This window comes from Taudactylus pleione, unplaced genomic scaffold, assembly GCF_031769625.1.
Source record: "Taudactylus pleione unplaced genomic scaffold, aTauple2 ptg000198l, whole genome shotgun sequence".
Lineage (NCBI taxonomy): Eukaryota > Metazoa > Chordata > Amphibia > Anura > Myobatrachidae > Taudactylus > Taudactylus pleione.
Window position 1 is genome coordinate 7,878,977 of NW_028284600.1, and position 16,293 is coordinate 7,895,269.

At 45.2% G+C, this 16,293-nt stretch overlaps 1 protein-coding gene across 4 annotated transcripts in view; it reads left to right on the plus strand.

The window, feature by feature from the left end:
• CHST15 (carbohydrate sulfotransferase 15) overlaps positions 1-14,577 on the plus strand; it is a 160,205-nt gene extending 145,628 nt beyond the window's left edge. For 3 of the 4 annotated variants that reach the window (XM_088476961.1, XM_088476959.1, XM_088476960.1), the window contains exons 6-8: positions 5,632-5,788; positions 10,802-10,949; positions 13,992-14,577. In XM_088476961.1, coding sequence (XP_088333087.1) covers positions 5,632-5,788; positions 10,802-10,949; positions 13,992-14,179 — 493 coding nt within the window. In that variant the 3' untranslated portion in view covers positions 14,180-14,577. Of the gene's footprint in view, positions 1-5,631; positions 5,829-10,801; positions 10,950-13,991 lie in introns of those variants that run through there. The other variant, XM_088476962.1, reaches the window with a different exon arrangement.
• Positions 14,578-16,293: the final 1,716 nt, after the last annotated feature.

Consider the following 16,293-nt stretch of genomic DNA (forward strand, 5'->3'; position numbering starts at 1 on the left):
CTTTCCCCATGTTTCTGCAACTCCAGCCTCAAAATGTCTCTCCAATTCCATCAAATCCCCTTCTTGTCTCTCCAGCACCCCTTCTGTCTCCCCTGCCAGCACCCCCTTCTGTCTCTTCAGCCAGCACCCCCTTCTGTCTCTCCAGCCAGCACCCTTTCTGTCTCTCCAGCCAGCACCCCCTTCTGTCTCTCCTGCCAGCACCCCTTCTGTCTCTCCTGCCAGCACCCCCTTCTGTCTCTCCAGCCAGCACCCCCCTATGTCTCTCCAGCCAGCACCCCCCTATGCCTCTCCAGCCAGCATTCTTCTGTCTCTCCGGCCGGCGCCCTTTCTGTCTCTCCGGCCAGCGCCCTTTCTGTCTCTCCGGCCAGCGCCCTTTCTGTCTCTCCGGCCAGCGCCCTTTCTGTCTCTCCGGCCAGCGCCCTTTCTGTCTCTCCGGCCAGCGCCCTTTCTGTCTCTCCAGCTAGCACCCTTTCTGTCTCTCCAGGGAGCCCTTTCTGTCTCTCCAACTAGCACCCTTTAGCCAGCGCCCCTTCTGTCTCTCCAGCCAGCACCCCTTCTGTCTCTCCAGCCAGGACCCTTTCTGTCTCTCCAGCCAGCCTCCCTTCTGGGAGGAGCTGGCTTATACATACTGGTTGAGCAGGGGGAAGGAGCTGGGTTGAATATACTATATGAGCAGAGGGGAGGAACTAGGTTAGATATACTTGCTGAGCAGCGGGGAGGGGCTGGGTTAGATATACTGGCTGAGCATGTGTGAGGAGCTGGGTTAGATATACTGGCTGATCAGGGGAAGGTGCTGGGTTATACATCCTGGCTGAGCAGGTGGGAGTTGCTGGGTTAGATATACTGGATGAGCAGGGGGGAGGAGCTGGGTTATACATCCTGGCTGAGCAGGGGAAGGTGCTGGGTCAGATATATTGGCTGAGCAGCGGGAGGTGCTGGGTTAGATATACTGGCTGAGCAGTGGGGAGGTCCTGGGTTATATATACTGGCTGAGCAGGGGGGAGGTGCTGGGTTATATATACTGGCTGAGCAGGGGGGAGGTGCTGGGTTATATATACTGGCTGAGCAGGGGGGAGGTGCTGGGTTATATATACTGGCTGAGCAGTGGGAAGGTGCTGGGTTATATATCCTGGCTGAGCAGGGGGAACTGGGTTAGACATTCTGGCTGAGCAGGAGGGACTTGGTTAGATATTCTGGCTGAGCATGGGGGAGGAGCTGGGTTAGATATACTGTCTAAGCAGGGGGGAGGAGCAGGATTAAATATACTGGCTGAGCAGAGGGGAGGAGCTGGGTTAGATATACTGGATGAGATGGCGAAGGTGCTGGGTTAGATATACTGGATGAGCAGGAGGAAGGCGATGGGTTAGATATACTGGATGAGCAGGGGGGAGGAGCTGGGTTAGATATACTGGATGAGCAGGGGGAAGACGATTGGTTAGATGTACTGGATGAGCAGGGGGGAGGAGCTAGGTTAGATATACTGGATGAGCAGGGGAAGGTTCTGGGTTAGATATACTGGATGAGATGGCGAAAGTGCTGGGTTAGATATACTGGCTGAGCAGGGGAAGGTGCTAGGTCAGATATACTGGCTGAGAAGGGGAAGGTGCTGGGTTAGATATAATGGATGAGCAGGAGAAGGTGCTGGGTTAGATATACTGCCTGAGCAGGGGAAGGTGCTGGGTTAGATATACTGGATGAGCAGGGGGAAGGTGCTGGGTTAGATATACTGGATGAGCAGGGGAAGGCGATGGGTTAGATGTACTGGATGAGCAGGGGGAAGGTGCTGGGTTAGATATACTGGATGAGCAGGGGAAGGTGCTGGGTTAGATATAATGGATGAGCAGGGGAAGGTGCTGGGTTAGATATACTGGCTGAGCAGGGGAAGGTGCTGGGTTAGATATACTGGCTGAGCAGGAGGAAGGCGATGGGTTAGATATACTGGATGAGTAGGGGAAGGTGCTGGGTTAGATATACTGGATGAGCAGGGGAAGGTGCTGGGTTAGATATACTGGATGAGCAGGGCTAGGTGCTGGGTTAGATATACTGGATGAGCAGGGGAAGGTGCTGGGTTAGATATACTGGATGAGTAGGGGAAGGTGCTGGGTTAGATATACTGGATGAGCAGGGGAAGGTGCTGGGTTAGATATACTGGATGAGCAGGGCTAGGTGCTGGGTTAGATATACTGGATGAGCAGGGGAAGGTGCTGGGTTAGATATACTGACTGAGCAGGGGAAGGTGCTGGGTTAGATATACTGGATGAGCAGGGGAAGGTGCTGGGTTAGATATACTGGATGAGCAGGGGAGATGATCTGGGTTAGATATACTGGATGAGCAGGGGGGGCTGGGTTAGATGTTCTGGCTGAGCAAGACGTGGGGGGGGGAGCTGGGTTAGATATACTGGCTGAGCTGGGGAGAAAGTTGATTAAACATATTTATGGTCCTGTCTTGACTGGGCCTGTGTTAGAAACTTACACAGTGCTGTGTAAATATCACACCTCCTGGTTTGTCAACACATAGAAGGTGCATTTCTTCTTTAGCGGATTCCCCAGCTATGGGGCTTCTTGGCATGAGAGCCCAACAGCTTTGCTACTTTTACTATTTGGGTGGAAAAATCCTTTTATGAGAAGCAACTGTGGGCCTGATTCAGAGACAGATGCACTGGCAATATTTACGCAGATCGAGCGATTATTTGCCATTGTGCATGCATACAAGTCTCAACGCTTACGCACGCGCCGCAATGCCTGGACTGAACCGACAGAAACCGGTACACCACACCAGATGGGCCGCGAACATGTGACTGACCTGGAAGCGACAGGAGGAGATACGCAAGAAGACTATGAGCCGATAAGGGGTGAGAGGGAGCACTGTAGAGACCTGAAGAGGTAAGTCTCAATTTGGAGGGGGGTAACGGCACCTGGTTCCCAGAGCCACAACCGTTTTATCCCCAACCATAGACATCAGCGGTTCTTCCGGTGCGGAGTGCCGGTTTCTGTCGGTTCAGTCCAGGCGTTCAGCTGCGCACCACCACACCTAGGACACTGTGTCAAAGAGAACCTCCCCCCAGTAACTCCAATACCGTACTCCTTATCCCGAGAATCATACCCCGGGCAACAACATTACTTAACTACAAATCATCAAGTTGTGGGATGCCGCATCATCACTACACAGAGCTATCCTGGACAAATCCCCCTCCCAGACTTTCTGTTGTGGTCTCCATACCCCCTCAACTTCACACCAACCTATCGGGTCTAAAACCTAAACTCTGCAACAAGTTATTTCAGTTTCACGTTTTTTTTCCCTTCCCTTACTTTTTCTTTTTAACATTGTGGAGGATCTAACCCCCCCCCTCCCCCCCACACCTTATTCAGGTGTTCGCCACCATCGTTACTGTTTTAGCTTTCTTTGATACTTATTATTATGGACATTTTTTAGTTGCATCATTGACAATGATCAGAGCTACGTTTTGTTAATGTATACCAATTTTCTTTGCATGTTTACTTTCAGTTTCAAATAGTAAAGATTAGTTTGAACCTTTAGATAACCTGTTACTTTTATCATTTTCATTTGCACACCAGAACAAAAGGCGTTTTTCAGGGCATCTATACCATCATTATTTAATTTAATATGTACGCAACGCAGTTGCTGATATCAGCAGTGATATGCAAATGATTGCATTCGCATTGCTATCGCAGCCTATCATAAGGACGCCCACTTCCCCTTGCTCACATCAGCAAAATAATCGGTAACATCGGACCCATACGCACTTTTGCACAAGCCCAGACCTTACTCAGAAATTGCTAACTTCCACGCACGCTATGAGAAATCACACTGCGTAGGGTATCGATCACAGGGTCTCATTCAGACCCGCTCGCGAGCGCTGTACGCTCACAAGCGGGTCGATGGTGCCCAAGTGCGCATGCGCACAACGGAGGAAGCTCCGTCGTGCGCATGCGCGAGACCCGGCGAGCGACGGGGAAGCCGTCGCTCCAGGTCTCGCACCAAAGGGGGCGTGCTGTCGATGGTGAGTGACAGCACGCCCCCTTTGGTGGGCGTGCCGGGGGCGTGGCTACCCAGACGGAGGCGTTCCCATGGGAACGCCTACCGTCTGGGTACGGCCCCACTGACATCACTAGTGATGTCAATGGGAGTGATTTTGACTCTGATAGAGCCAAAATCACTCCAGGGCTTGCGGCAACGAGACCCTACCACAAGGGTGTCGTCGCAAGCCCGATGGTCGCGATGGTCTTGACCATCGCGACCATCATCATGGACGCTCGCATAAGCTGTGGGTGGTAACCCACAGCTATGCGAGCGTCCAAAAGGCCGCACCATTTTCAGCTAGGACGGCCCTGATTCAGAGCAAGCGCTCTGGTCAGAGCGTCCGGCTCTGAATCAGGCCCACAGTCCCGATCACAATAGCTAGTTCGCAGCACGCGCACTGCGATGCATGCACAAAATGCAACAATAGGCCACTTACGTGCATATTAGCAACTGTGATCCTTGCCGAGTCAGACCCAAAATGCGTAAGGGTCCCCTGTATTTTAAGAACCAGCACAAGGTTCACCTCAATTAACCTTGTGGTTACATCATTGGCTACAATGTAGCAGTTCCTAACATAAACTTCAATGGAGATTTCACACCAATGAAGTCTATGGGGGAGACAGGCTGACCGTGCCCGCAGGCTGGCTGTCGGCTCCTGCAATGACTGGGTACACGTGGGTCCCAATCATTCGTGCGGAGGAATGGTATGTGTAAACATACCCTTCCTCTTGTCAGTACTGGATCGGGACTTTGCAGTTTGTTATTTTTAACCCCCTGGATACCTACATGGAACGAAGAGAGAGTGTGCATGTATGTTTAAATAAATCTGTACTGTCACGTTGTGTGGGTGTCTTGTCATTTTTTCAAATATTTATTTTGCAGTAAAACTACATGTTACCTGCGGGCCCGTAATACCCCGCATGCTGGTACTTGTGGTTCTCTAAATACCAGCATGCGGGGGAGGCTTGCTGGGACCTGTAGTTCTATTGCAAAAGACAGTATTTTCACTTCTATTTTTAACACCACATTTACACTATCAACCCGGCACCCACCGTCCAGTGGTGCCGGGTGAAAGGGTTCCGCTGGCTATGGCATTACTCCCACGCTAGAAAGAGTCTGGTGATGGTTATGGAAAATACAGGGGACCCCTACTCGTTTTTTCCCCTGTATTTCCACAACCATGACCGAAAAGCCCTGTGCTGGTACTTAAAATACAGGGGATCCCTACGCATTTTGTCCCCTGTATTTTTAGAACCAGGACAGGCTTTTAACCAACAGAAGCCTTCACGGATCACACTGTCGCATTAAAAGGTGTGAGTTTCCATCGGAAATACTCGCACACATTCGCTTAGTGTAGTAGCCTCGAGCTCATAAGTTCGCAGGCCATTACATTTGTGAGTCCCGGCACCAACTCGCACCTTCAAAAAAATGCGAGAAGGTGCGAGTTGGGTTTTAAACTAAAACTCGCACCCTATTACATTTGGCCCTGTATGGCCGGTCTGGACATATACCAGTCAGGGAGTGGAATGTAATTTTTGCATGGTTTATCATTTACTGCTTACAATGATTGTTGTGCTTTCTTCTTACAGGTTGTATTCAGACTACTTGTACTTTGCTATTGCAAACAAGTCGGCCGATGACTTTAATGACAAAGTGAACGAGTCGCTGCAGATGTTTGAGAGCTGCCTGCGTGGTTCCTCCCTCCGGTCCTGCGCTTACAACACTACCTTTGCTAATATACTGCCGGTACGTGCAGCCACTGGGGATTCAGCGAGTACAGAGCCAGGCAAGCATTACACCTGTTCTAATCAGTACCTGGGGACGGCGACATATGGTTTGGCTGTAGGGATTTAATGAGAGGTACATCATTAGCACGCTGTTAATTACTCTCTTCACTCATTAATATTTCCCCAGATAATCAGACCTTGCAGAAATTCAGTAGTCTGCGATGTTCTGCAGCCAGAACTGGAGATCCAGTGCCCAATGCAGCAATTCCCATTATTTCATAGTATGACAGGGTGTGTGACAAGCACGCTGATTAACCATAAGCCAGCCCTGGGCTACAAGTGGCTCTTAAGGTGAATCTATAAGACTCGGCATAATCTGGTAGCTGGCAGGACATGCTGGGACTTGTAGTTTTGTAACACCTAAAGAGCTACATAGGGAACGAAACAGAGCTGGGAGTAAAGCAAAAAAAAAAAAGACTTTGCACATGTACAAACCATGCTGCAATGCAAGAAATGCAAATACATTTATTATTTTTTTACATGCAGGGTAAATACTGGCTGCTGCTACATGTAGCCCACAAATGCTGCAATTTATGTTTTCATTTAAATCTCTCTGCACAGTTTATGGGATAGATTTACTAAAGGTCGATTTCTGTGTTGATTTTAAATTTATCCTAAACCCACCAACATCGACATCGTGTTTGTGTCCAAATCGCTCATTTACTATCTGTCGATTGTTTGTGTTATGTGTAAATCGACGTTGAATTCGGTGTACTAAAGCTGGTCGATTTTGGGCCTTATTCAGGTTGGAATGCACGGCTGCGTTCGCACACACCCGCTAGCTGTGAAAATATGCAAATTAATGCAATCGCACGGCAACCGCAGCACTAAACCAAGACGCCCATCAATGTATAAAGCCGCCCACTTCCCATGCCATGCACCCGCAAGTCAGCGAAAACATCGGTAACATCGGAACCATTCGCACAGTTGTGGATAAACTGACCCTACCTCACAAACTGTTAAACTTCCTGTTGCCATCTAGACCTCTACAATCACAGGGGCTTAATTATGCATGCCCCTGTAACGGCGGTCAAACGCACAGGCACGTCTGCGTTCTGCCAGCCACCCCCCTCTCCACCCCAAAAACGGACACTTCATTTCAATCATTATGCTGTTGTACTGTGTGCACACTGTAAAAGTTTGGCGATCGCAGTGGCCGGTTCGCACACGCGCGCTGCGATCCATACGCAGAGAACAAGCATTGATCCAGGCTGAATAAGGCCCTTTGACCTAATTCACCCTTAAATCCACCCTGAAATTATGTGAAATCGACATAAAATCAATCTCAAACCGGCATTTCTATTGGGCAAAACTTACCACATGTTATTTTTACAACCCAGAACCTTTTAGATATGCCCCAAACACACAAAAAGCATCTCAGAGGGAGTATTTTGGTGGTTGAAGATAGAGGCACCAGGAGAGAGTAGTACACATAGTATAGCACAGTACACCCCGGGCATTGTTCATTAACTGCAAACATGGGAGAGATGTATCAAACTTTACAGAATGATAAAGTAGAGAAATTGCCCATAGCAACCAGTCATCTTCTAAATATCACTTATCTAGCACAGTCTATAAAATGACAATCAGATGCTGATTGGTTACTATGGGTAACATCTCTACTTTATCTCTATTGACGGTTTGACATGGGAAGGGGGCCTTAGCCATAAATCAATGCCCCCAAAATGTCCATAAGACCACCCAAGTAGTAGACTATTTTGGATATGTAGATCTGTGCTGGGGGGTAGATGAAGTGTACTATAACAAGCTATATACAAAATCTAAACCTTTGAAGAGCTGTAGCTTTTGAACAGTGAACACCATGTTTTGGGATTTAAGATCCTATTCCCGTTCTTTGACACGCACAAAGGGAATATCCTGGTTTATCCATTGCGACAGCTTTTGAAGTCTAGAACAGATATTTATAATCTTATAATTGTCACTTGGGGGTAGATTTACTAAGGATCAATTATTCAAAGCCGCCAATGATCGTAGGCTTTGATAAACTGCTCCTTAGTAAATCTACCCCTGGATCTGGGTGTTGACTGCCCTTCTTGTTTTACATGGAACACATCACCAGCACATTTTTTTTCTGAACAAATATTAAGTTGAAACCAGTCAGTGAGGTTGGTAGATCCTTGTTAATAGGATGTACAGTTCCCCTGTTCTGTATCCTGTTCTATTGTATAAAGGGGCCTTTATTATTATTATATAGTAAACGTTATGCTCTCTATTATCAGATGGGAGGCTTGTTTAATAATACCAAGTATAGGTTTATTTAAAATGTACATAAAACACATTCACGCACATAGCAGTAATAAGCTCATAAAAACAATATCCAATAGATAAAAAACTGTGAAAGATTTGCAAAAGAGATTCTAGCAAAAATATCCAGAACAATGTATCACTTCAAATTGCTATAATCTGTTGATAAACCTGCAATATAGTAACTTGTTTCACAAATTCACACATATAGCAGCAATAGTTCATAAAAATAATAATTGATAGAGAAATCTGTGAAAAAATATGTGCAAAAAAGATTCCAACAGAATATCTAGAACAATATATCACTTTGAATTGCTATAAACTGTTGGTAAACTTGCAACATAGTAATTCGTTTGTCTTATTTGATATATTATAGCAGTTGTTTTGCTTTTTAAAGTTCCATCAAGCAGGGTCAGATCACGCCGGTCAAAGTGTAACAGCTGAAAAGAAATCACTGTGTCACTGGCGTCCCAATGCACACAGTATTTATAGACTGCCCGTTATCACTTATTATTCAGTTAATAACCCATTCGGTTAATCACATTAGAATCCCTAATAGTCACCAATCTGCTGATAGATAGCGTGGCCACACTGTGGGGGATCCCGATGTCAAATGTCCTTGTCCTGCAAGGTGCTAGTAACCGGGAGTGATTCCGAGAGTGGTAATATATCACAGCACTGCTGCAAGTCAATATGGGTGCCTGGCGGTATTCATGATCTTCTCCCGAGTTCCACAGCTGAAGACCAGAACCTGTTTCAAGACACAACAATGGCTGTTCTATATCTCTGTCATGTGGGAATGATTTATTTCAGCTGTTACACTTTGACCGATTTTCTATCAATTGGATATTGTTTTTATGAGCTTATTACAGCTATGTGGGTACATTTGTTTTATGTACATTTTAAATAAACCTATGCTTGGTATTATTAAACAAGCCTCCCATCTAATAATAGAGAGCATAACGTTTACCAAATGTAGTTTTAGTACCAGAGCAGTAATTATTGTTAATCATCTAATTGTTTTTTGAGATCATTCTGATCTTTGGGTTTTACCAGACCATATTAATTATCGGCAGCAGGTACTTATTAAAGGTCTATTATAAAATAACAGCGCTAGGAGCTGTAATGTTTTCACCACATCAAGGGCGGTATTCAATTAGTTTTGCATACATGAGAAAGTTTCGCCTGGTGGACTTTTCGCTTGCATCGCGTATTGTAGCCGCAGAAACTTATCATGCGCGATACCTGCTATTCACCCTATGCAATTCCTAAAGACGTGAAAATGGCGACACGCGAAGTCAGAACAGATGGAAAGTGATGTCAGAATCGGAGAAATCAGCTTGAACCCCCCCAAAAAATGCAGAAACATTGGGAATCAATGTAGTAGTGCCCGACTAGCCTTAATTAAACTGTTTGGGGTACTTTAGTTGGTACAATTGCCTCTTATTAGCGTCTTTGCACAAGTGGTGAAGAACGGCATAAAGCAGTATTTATTGGAGAAAATAATCAGTCCTGTCAAATTTGGGGTACTTGAAAATGGGTGCAAGCATATTTAAAAGTTGCTAAAGTGAAGTTGTAAAAAAATGCACCTTAAGCAAATCAAAAAAACACCTCACCCATACTTGCAGACCCCCCAAAAGTCTATTTAGCTACTTTTTATGTTTGTACCCCCACTTTGTACTTTTTTGCCCTAAATTCAAACTTCTTTTTATGGTTTTTCCTTACTTTTTATTTAGGGATTTTTTTACGCAGTTGTCCTTTGGGGTCTGTTCCAGGAATTCTGAGTGGTCCCCACCTTTGCACCCCAAAATAAAAAAATGCACTTATTTTCTCCTGGTATTCAGAGGCGAAACTTTTTCACCTATTACATTGCATTGACTTTCCGCGTACTCGAAAAGCGGATGGAATTGAATACAGAGATAAGTCGCAATCGGTGATACTTTTTCGCGGATCTCGGCTTTTCGCTTCTAATTGAATACGGGCCATAGTGTGATTTCTTTATTATTATGTAGTCATTTGTATTTGTAAAGTACATAACCATCCTTTTTGTGTCTATATAAAAAACTTTGTGTATCCTCCCAATGGTGCTAAATTCCCACTTAAATAATAAAAATGATACTTCTCTTATAGAGTAAATTCACCACTGAATTTACAAACATGTGGGAAGAAACAAAAGACAAAATATGGCATAATATTGTGTTATATACAAAACAAATGTATATTCTCCTAAGGCCCATATGTGGCCCACATATAAAAACAAAAAGGCATATAGATGGTGTATAGCAAACACAATAAAAAATTGCACAAAAAGCCTAACAATAGGCTTATGTACCAGAATCAAGATGTTAAAGGTGTTGTGTGTGCACCGATGGCTATCCGGATTCAGCCAAACGGTGTCTCACAGTCCAAGATTACTGGTCCACAGGTCCCAAGGTTCCTTAAGTAATGAAAAGCGATCTGCAGTCCTTAACGCGTTTCGAGCTTATGCTCTTCATCAGGAGGATACACAAAGTTTTTTATTTAGTCATTTGTTGTAGGTGTATAAGGTCCCCAACGTGTCTCCACCTAGGCTGCTTTATTGATTGCGCTAAGGGCGTGGTATTGTTTCATTTTATACATCCTTTTTGTGTGTATATAGTATCTAAATCCAATATTGTACATATTAATGCATGTAACACACATCACGCTCTGTGTCCTGTTTCCCCAGGTGCGGTTACAGGTTGGCCTTTATGTGGTATATCTGTGGGACTGGCTGTCAGTGTTTGACCCGGATCATTTTCTCATTCTCCGACTGGAAGATCATGCAGCTAATATCTCACAGAGCATGAGGCTGGTGTACAAGTTCCTCGGTCTGGGTATGTACAGAACTTGTTTTGGGCGACAAAGTCTCAACATTCTTCTGAGCCTAGGTTAAAGGGACTTAAGGGCACAGTTATTAATGATCGCATTTTGCAATGCGATCAGGGCATGCAGTACCGCCCATGATCGCATTGCAAAATGCGATCATAGCGGCCGGATGTATTAACCGGCACATGCAGGTTGACGGGCTCCGAAAGGAGCCTGTTCCTGCGATGTGTCTAGAGTGCATTCGGGGCTGCTGTGCATGCGCAGTCCCGTGGACTGCACATGAGCGGCGCCCATTGCCGGCGGAGGGATCTGGGAGATCCCTCCGCTGGCTGATATGCGGTAAGTGCCTATAGACTACAGCGGCTAATGCTATCTTCAGATGGCGTTAGCTGCTGGGGCCAATATCGGGAATGCTTCGAATTCCAGATATTGGTAGATTTAGCAGCATCACATCCCCCATAGAAACCTATGGGGGAGGCGGCTGCCAGCGGCAATGGGGGGATCGCAGCAGGTATCGGATATCGGAGATACCTCCTGCGGTACCTCCTTCATACATTCGGGGGATACTTAGTATTTGAGGTAAACCCCCGAAAACGTGCGTTTTCGGGGATTTTACCTCAAATATTGAATGATAAATGGGTCCCTTACTGAGGACCTTTGTATTTGTCTAAACTAATTATTAAGGGATGAATTTATAAATCTGTTATAGAGTCTGACTTAGTTTATACGATGGTGCTAGTAAGTGCTTGCAGAAATGTATAATAATAAAAATACTAGCAATAATAGGACTAAGGGGGTAATTCAGTTGCAGGCGTTGTTTGCGCATTTCTGCCTAGTATAGTAGTACAATATCAGAGATTTTCCTGCACAGCTCTATGGTGTACGAGGAAAGACTTGCCATGCTGCTGGTGCCATTCCGAAACAGCACTTTAACCTGAGCCACTAATTAAATCATCTCCAAAGTGCTTTACATTTGCAGATTAAATACACATGATAGAAAGTAAACTTAAGTATAAATAGACTACAGACAGCATTTGGGTTGTTGTGTTTTTTTTTGTTTAGAAACTAAAAGGGCATTAATTAGATATAAGTAAACAGTTCAGTGTTGAGTCTGTTTTTGAACCTTTCTAGAATGGGAACCTCTCGGACTGTGCAAGGCAGCGATTTCCAGTAACGCTCAGTACAGTTATCATTGTTTCACTTCTTCTCATAATCCCCTTAATGTTTTTTCTCAGACTTCTCTCATGGTAATCTTATTGAGGTGTAATGATACTCTACAATAACCTAGAGGAATAGGATTTATATGTCATCAAAGCAGTATATGATTGGGCTAAATTACAGCCTTGTCCCAGGTGATAAAAATGCTAGTTTTGGCCCAAATCGGATATCATACTACAGTTTCCATGGGGCAACTGTATATAGAAAAGCACAACTCAAGCAATGTAATATAGATATTTACCCACTCAGTAAAAACAGCCGCGATATCCCCTCAGCCTCTAGATTAATATAGGACATATTGTGATAAAAGTGGATTATAACAATAGAGGTGTAAAGTAGTAGGGGCTATTTTAAAGTAAACATTTTAGGGGTCTATTTACTAACTGGAGTTAAGGGTGTAAAGAGCATTCTGGCACTGAAAGTACAAGTACATCCCGCTTCTCGATATGTACTAATGGATGTTCAGGTCTAAAGCTGCTTGTAGCGTTAAATCTGAGGTGTCTTATTGCGCTGCTTACTACTTACCGCGTCCAGACATCTCCTGTGTCGCGTCGCGTCCCTTGACTGGCGATAACTCGTCTTCTGTCTCACTACCTAGGAAGCCTCTGTTGTGTCTGTTTTGAGTGAATAAAGTTGTTTAAAAATTTTTTTTTTAAATACTCTGAGCAGCTGTCTGTTCTATAGACTGTAACTGTAGACCTCAGCTTCTCCCATCGTTGTGTCCTCTGCTCCCAGGATGCTCTGCCAAACGACAGCTGCCGGGTTACTAGCGCCTTCCTCATGATTGCACGCATGCGCAGTACCTTTGCGCTGTGCGGTAAGGAGGGGAACAGACACCGCTGAGGGGTGAACTTACCGTTCTCCCTGTTCATCAGCTGGCTTCTTGGTAATATCTGCGGTAGCCGGCTCCTGCTTCGCAGCGCTAGCAGGTGAAGCAGGAGCTACAATAACTCCACGTTAAGTGGACTGTTAGTAAATGACCCCTAAGCAGTGATAAGAGACAGAGTGAAAAGTGATAAGTCAATGATAAGGTGCCAGCCAATCAGCCTCCAACTGCCATCTCACAGGCTGTGTTTGAAAAATGACAGTTGGGAGCTGATTGTCTGGCACCTTATCACTTTCTTATCACTTTTCACTCTGTCTCTTATCACTGCTTAGTACATAGACCCCTATGTGTTGCAATGTGTGATGTTTGGACTTGCCCCCACTACGTCGTAAAAAGAGACACAGATTAATTTAAAAAAGCACCATTCTGGGAAAGCGCCTATACATATGGAAGGTAGTGACATAGGCGCTCTTGTGGAAATAGGAAAGCTGTGTGGGCCTGTATGTTTTGCACTGAGATGAACTTAAGTATCTAGAAAACAACCTTTATGTGAAATATTTAATTTTTACACTTTAATATAATAATTAAAGTTAAATCTACATTGACTGTAAATGAGATCTAGGCTTTGCTTAGTGGGGGATACTAGGACTTCCATAAATAAAATTTGACATCAGAAGAGAAACTGCAAAGCCATCTAATCTGCCTTGTGTCTTTTCTATGTTTGTAATATTTCCCATTCTACTCTATGGGGTATATTTACTAAAGTGCGGGTTTTTAGAAGTGGAGATGTTGCCTATAGCAACCAATCAGATTCTACTTAACATTTATTTAGCACCTTCTAGAAGATAATAGCTAGAATTTGATTGGTTATTTTGGGCAGCATATCCACCTCTAAAAACCCGCACTTTAGTAAATACTGTGTACCCCTATGATCCTTCACCACAACTGACTTGTAAAGCTGTAACACTGCAGTTTGCCTTACTATGTGTTATCCTAATACTTGCAGGGCCATTAAGTGATGAACAGGCGGCCTCCGTTACACACAAACAAGCTTCCAACAGTCGTAGACCGGAAGACTGTAGCCTGGGGCCTATGCTTCCTCACACCAGAGAGCTTCTGTTGGATTTCTACAGACCCTACAACCAGAAATTGGCTCAAGTGCTTTCAAACAATGCTTACTTGTGGGAGACGTAGCAAATGGATCATCTGAACAAATATATATTTTTAACACTGCTGCATGATCAATTGCATATAAAGGTTAACTCTGACATCTAGGGGCTGATGTGGAAATTGCATGCATCAGACAAGCACGACCTTACTAGCCCTCTATGGACCAAACTAAGGAACTGCAGTCAGATGTGATGTCTATGCATCTGCGGAATCGGCAGATGTGTTATTCCTTTATTGGAATTTAATATACTTTATATCGCTGTATATGGACTACAGACGAGAAAAATGAACAAGTATTACAAGAACAAATAGCATTTGTCAGAATGAGCTAGCCTTTGTGGTGGGAGAAAGAGGATTCTTAACGCACAGAAAATTATTTTTATTTTCATGCTGCACAGAAGATTAAATTAATATTTAATTTGGATGTTGTGTTTGTTAAAGATTGGTCGCAATGTATGGAATGTCTACATTACACAGCCTAGGTGTATTTCATCAGATGAAAGATCCCTGCGAGGGATCTGGATAGTATTCTACATCAGAATTACCAAGATAAAAGCGGAATATTTTGAAAATATATTTTTTGTTATAACAAATGATACACCTGTTGCATATACACTAAGGGCCTGTTTCAGAGTCGCTCGTAAGCGGCCGCTCGTTCGCTCCGAGCGATGTATGCACAACTGCGCATGCGTACAGATCGTAATACGCATGCGCGAACCAGTCAGTGCGGCCGAAAATCGTTTGTTCGCTAAATAGCGAATGCCTGCTATTTTGAGTGACATGAGGAGGCGTATGTGGGTGGTAACAGGGGAAGGTGCTTGAAAACGGGGAGTGGAGATCCGAACGCAGGCGTGCTTAAAGGTCAAAACGGCCGTTTTATGGGTGTGCATAATACAGCAGCGTCATTGACCACGTCACTGGGTTATTTTATAGTCAGAACTGCTCGCAAGATTGCGGTAGGAAAAACCAACCACAAGAATAGCGAGCAGTTCATATGCTGGTTGATGTACTCGATTAATCTAATAAATAGCGGACATGACGTAGGATGCGAGCGGCCAGGGGGCGTAGTTTTCCAAAAAATGACCGCACGCTTTGTACGCTCGTTCAGACCTAGAGGCGTGAACAGACCGCAAAGAGCGAATGGTTCATTTGAATAGCCACCCCTTTTTTCTGAACGAGCGAGCGCAAATAGCGTCCGGCTCTGAATCAGGCCCACAGTGACCATGTTATTAGGTACTCCTGTTCATCGGCTTGTTAATGCTAATGTCTAATCAGCCAGTTATGTGGCAGCAACTCAATGCATAAAAACATACAGACATGGTCAAGAGGTGAAGTTGTTGTTCGGACCAAACACCAGAATGCAATAGAAATGTGCTCCTAGTAACTTTGAACGTGGAATGATTGCCATATGGGGTGATTTGAGTCTCTCAGAAATTGCTGATCTCCTGGAAATTTCACAACAGCCTCTAGAGGTAAGAGAGAAGGGTACGCAAAGCATAAAACATCCATGGAATGATGCAGAGTTGAATACATGCCAATTTGTGGAACATACCCTGGGCATACACAAGTACGGCGATGCAGAGTTGTATACAATTCAGTTGCATCATCACATGCGACTACAAGGCGTAACTGGGCTCCATGCTAGTGTGCTCCAGGGATAGGTGTGAGTCTGTGTAAATATCCCTGTTTTCAGACTAATCTTTTGCACCGAGTATATGCCTGGCACGGTATGCAGTCGGGAAGCCGGCGGACCTAATCCTGACAGCCGGCTTCCCGACTGTCATATCCCGGCAAGGGTCTAAAGACAGGCGTCGATATGCCGACGCCTGTCATTAGACATACGCCGGGAGCCCGACGCCCGGCATCCCGATCGAAGGGACGGCAGGTGCCGAGCGGGGAAAGCCGCGCGCGGGGGGGGGGGGGGGGGGGTTGGGGTTGAGGGTTAGGGTTCCCAGGGGAGACTTAGGTTTAGGCACGCCCCCAGGAGGTTAGGTTTAGGCTAGGGGAAGGGGGGGGGTTAGCGTTAGGCACCCCCGAGGGGGACTTAGGGTTAGGCACCCCCCTAGGGGGTTAGGTTTAGGCACTTAGAGGGGGGATTAGGGTTAGGCACTGGGGAAGGAAGGTTAGGGTTAGGCGCC